We start from the raw sequence: 2,799 nt of genomic DNA, 5'->3' as shown, positions 1-2,799 counted from the left end.
ATATATATAATTTTATTAGTATAATATTTATATATATATGTTGAGTATTAATTTAGTGTTATTATAATTTTTTGTGGTATATAATTTTATAACTACGGTATATTAATTTTCAGTGATACGATATATTAAATACTATTATATATATTTAATGATCTAACATATATATTTATTTTTATCGCAATATAATAATATGTCATACTAAAAAAATTATATAACTTAATTTAGTTATTATATATGTTTTTTAAAAAATAATATATATAATAAATAAATTTTTATAATTTTTTAACTAATTTATTATATTTGGTCACTTTAATTTTTTTTTTAAAAAAAAAACATTTACTAAATTTTTAAATTTAAAATTATTTTACATCTCAACCTGCCCATTGGCCCCAATAATTGAAAGCTGCATCATTCATAATTATTGAAAAAAGTTAGGTTGATGAATTCGCTCACATTCAAATTTATTTGGTACATTATTATTATATTTTGAAAGTATGGTTGTTATTATTTAATATCCATAAAAGGCACACACACTATACATAAGCACACACATAGGCACATTTTGATTTATTCATTTCTTTCATGTGATCACATCTCAACTTAAATTCCAAAGCTCCAATGCTGAAAAACATGGAGGACAACGATGCCTTACTTACCTCAGCCTTCATCAACACACTGTTGACCAAACACTCCAACTCTTCTCACCCAATATCCAAAGCATTAATCCACACTCCAAACGACATGTCGTTTACTCCGACTCTTCAATCCCACATTCGAAACCTCCGTTTCAATAATTCAACGACACGAAAGCCTCTCCTTATTGTCGTTCCAACCCATGTCTCCCACATCCAAACTGCTGTCATATCTGCCCAAACCCACAACCTGCAGATGAAGATCCGTAGCGGTGGCCACGACTATGAAGGCCTTTCTTACACTTCTTCCACAGAAACGCGCTTCTTTCTTCTAGACATGCAGAAGCTCTGCTCCATTGATTTAGATTTAGCTACTGAAACGGCTTGGGTTCAATCTGGAGCTACACTCGGCGAACTTTACTACAAGATAGCCCAGAACAGCAAAGTTCACGGCTTCCCCGCCGGAGTATGTCCTTCTGTCGGTGTCGGTGGCCACTTCAGCGGCGCTGGTTACGGAAACATGATGAGAAAGTACGGCCTCACCGTTGACCACATAGTTGACGCTCAATTAGTCAACGTGGAAGGTCGAGTTCTTGACAGAATGTCAATGGGGGAAGACTTGTTTTGGGCCATTAGAGGCGGTGGAGGAGCGAGCTTCGGCGTTGTTTTGGCTTACAAGATCAACCTCGTTCGTATCCCAGAAACGGTGACCGTTTTCAAAGTTGAGAGAACTCAAGAACAGAACGCGGTTAACGACGTCGTTTTCCGTTGGCAGGAGGTGGCACCTAAGCTAGACGAAGACCTTTTCATTAGAATGATCTTAGACGTGGTCAAATCAAGTCAAACTGGAGAAAAGACTCTCCGAGTTTCGTTCGTTGCTCTTTATCTGGGAGACTCGGACAGACTCATCTCTATTATGAGAAAGAGTTTTCCAGAAATGGGGTTGAGAAAGTCTGACTGTATCGAAACAAATTGGGTCCAATCCAGTTTCTTCTTTTTCAATATTCCAATGGGAACTCCGGAGGAGTACTTGCTCCGTCGAAAACCAGAGAAGCTAGTTCACTTGAAAAGAAAATCTGATTATTTGAAGAAACCAATTTCCAAAGATGGTCTAAACGAAATCTTCAAGAAAATGGTTGAGCTAGAATATCCAGCTCTATTTTTCAATCCTTACGGTGGTAGAATGGCTGAGATTCCAACAAATGCAACGCCTTTTCCGCATCGACTGAACTTAGCTAAGATTCAGTATAAGTTGAATTGGGATGAACCAGGAACAGAGGCTTCGAGTTACTACATTGGTTTGATGAGAAAATTGTACGACCATATGACTCCGTACGTGTCAAACAACCCCAGAGAGTCTTACCTGAATTACAGAGATCTTGATTTGGGAATCAACGATCACGATTGGAAGACTAATAATTATCGTACTGCGCATGATCTTGGAATTACGCATTTTAAGGAGAATTTTTGGAGATTGGTGGAGATAAAGAGGAAGGTAGATCCAGGAAATTTTTTCAGAAATGAACAAAGTATTCCTGTGATTCCATTGGAGAAGCTTGGTTCGTTTCTATTAACAAGAAAAATATCGGTACGTATATACATACACATATATGTCACAGCTAGTAGTTAATTTTAGTATAATTTAACTTTACATATAACATATGATTTTCATGGCAATATATGTAAATTAGAATACTTATAAATTATACAAATTAATTATTTTGCAGATTGTTGGGGATCAGAGTATTCCTTTGATTCCATTGGAGAAGGTTCGTTCGGATGAATTTCTTGAGTCACGTATGTGAATTGTTGGAGCCGTTGATATATTTTTTGTATTATTAGTTTGTGAGAATAGGCTGTCGTACAATAATGAAGCAAAAAGTTTGTGGATGCATAATAAAGTTGGATCATGATTTAATAAATATTATCGTATCTTTGCTTCCATAAATTTAGAAAATAAAGGTTGTCCTTACTATTATTAGTTATTACACACTTTCACAAATAAATTAATAATAATATTATTATTAGAAATATTTATGACATTTAAAACCATATTTTTGTATATTTTGTGTTTGGATAGCAATACTCTTTAAAAATTATTAAATTAAACTATATGAGACTCTATACTTAATTGAACTAATATCGATATTAATAAATATGAGAGTGT

General features: G+C 34.3%; 1 protein-coding gene across 1 annotated transcript; it reads left to right on the top strand.

Moving 5' to 3' along the window:
- Window positions 1-484: 484 nt before the first annotated feature.
- Window positions 485-2,554, top strand: LOC115698017 (berberine bridge enzyme-like 8). The gene is made up of 2 exons (XM_030625196.2): window positions 485-2,220; window positions 2,360-2,554. Exons 1-2 carry the CDS (start codon window positions 619-621, stop codon window positions 2,435-2,437), a joined length of 1,680 nt encoding a protein of 559 aa, XP_030481056.1. The 5' UTR covers window positions 485-618; the 3' UTR covers window positions 2,438-2,554.
- The last annotated feature ends 245 nt before the right edge of the window (window positions 2,555-2,799 follow it).

The sequence above is a fragment of the Cannabis sativa genome, chromosome 7, assembly GCF_029168945.1.
Source record: "Cannabis sativa cultivar Pink pepper isolate KNU-18-1 chromosome 7, ASM2916894v1, whole genome shotgun sequence".
NCBI classification, from domain to species: Eukaryota; Viridiplantae; Streptophyta; class Magnoliopsida; order Rosales; family Cannabaceae; genus Cannabis; species Cannabis sativa.
Note: the sequence above shows the minus strand (reverse complement) of the source record. Positions and strands in the feature narration are given on the sequence as shown.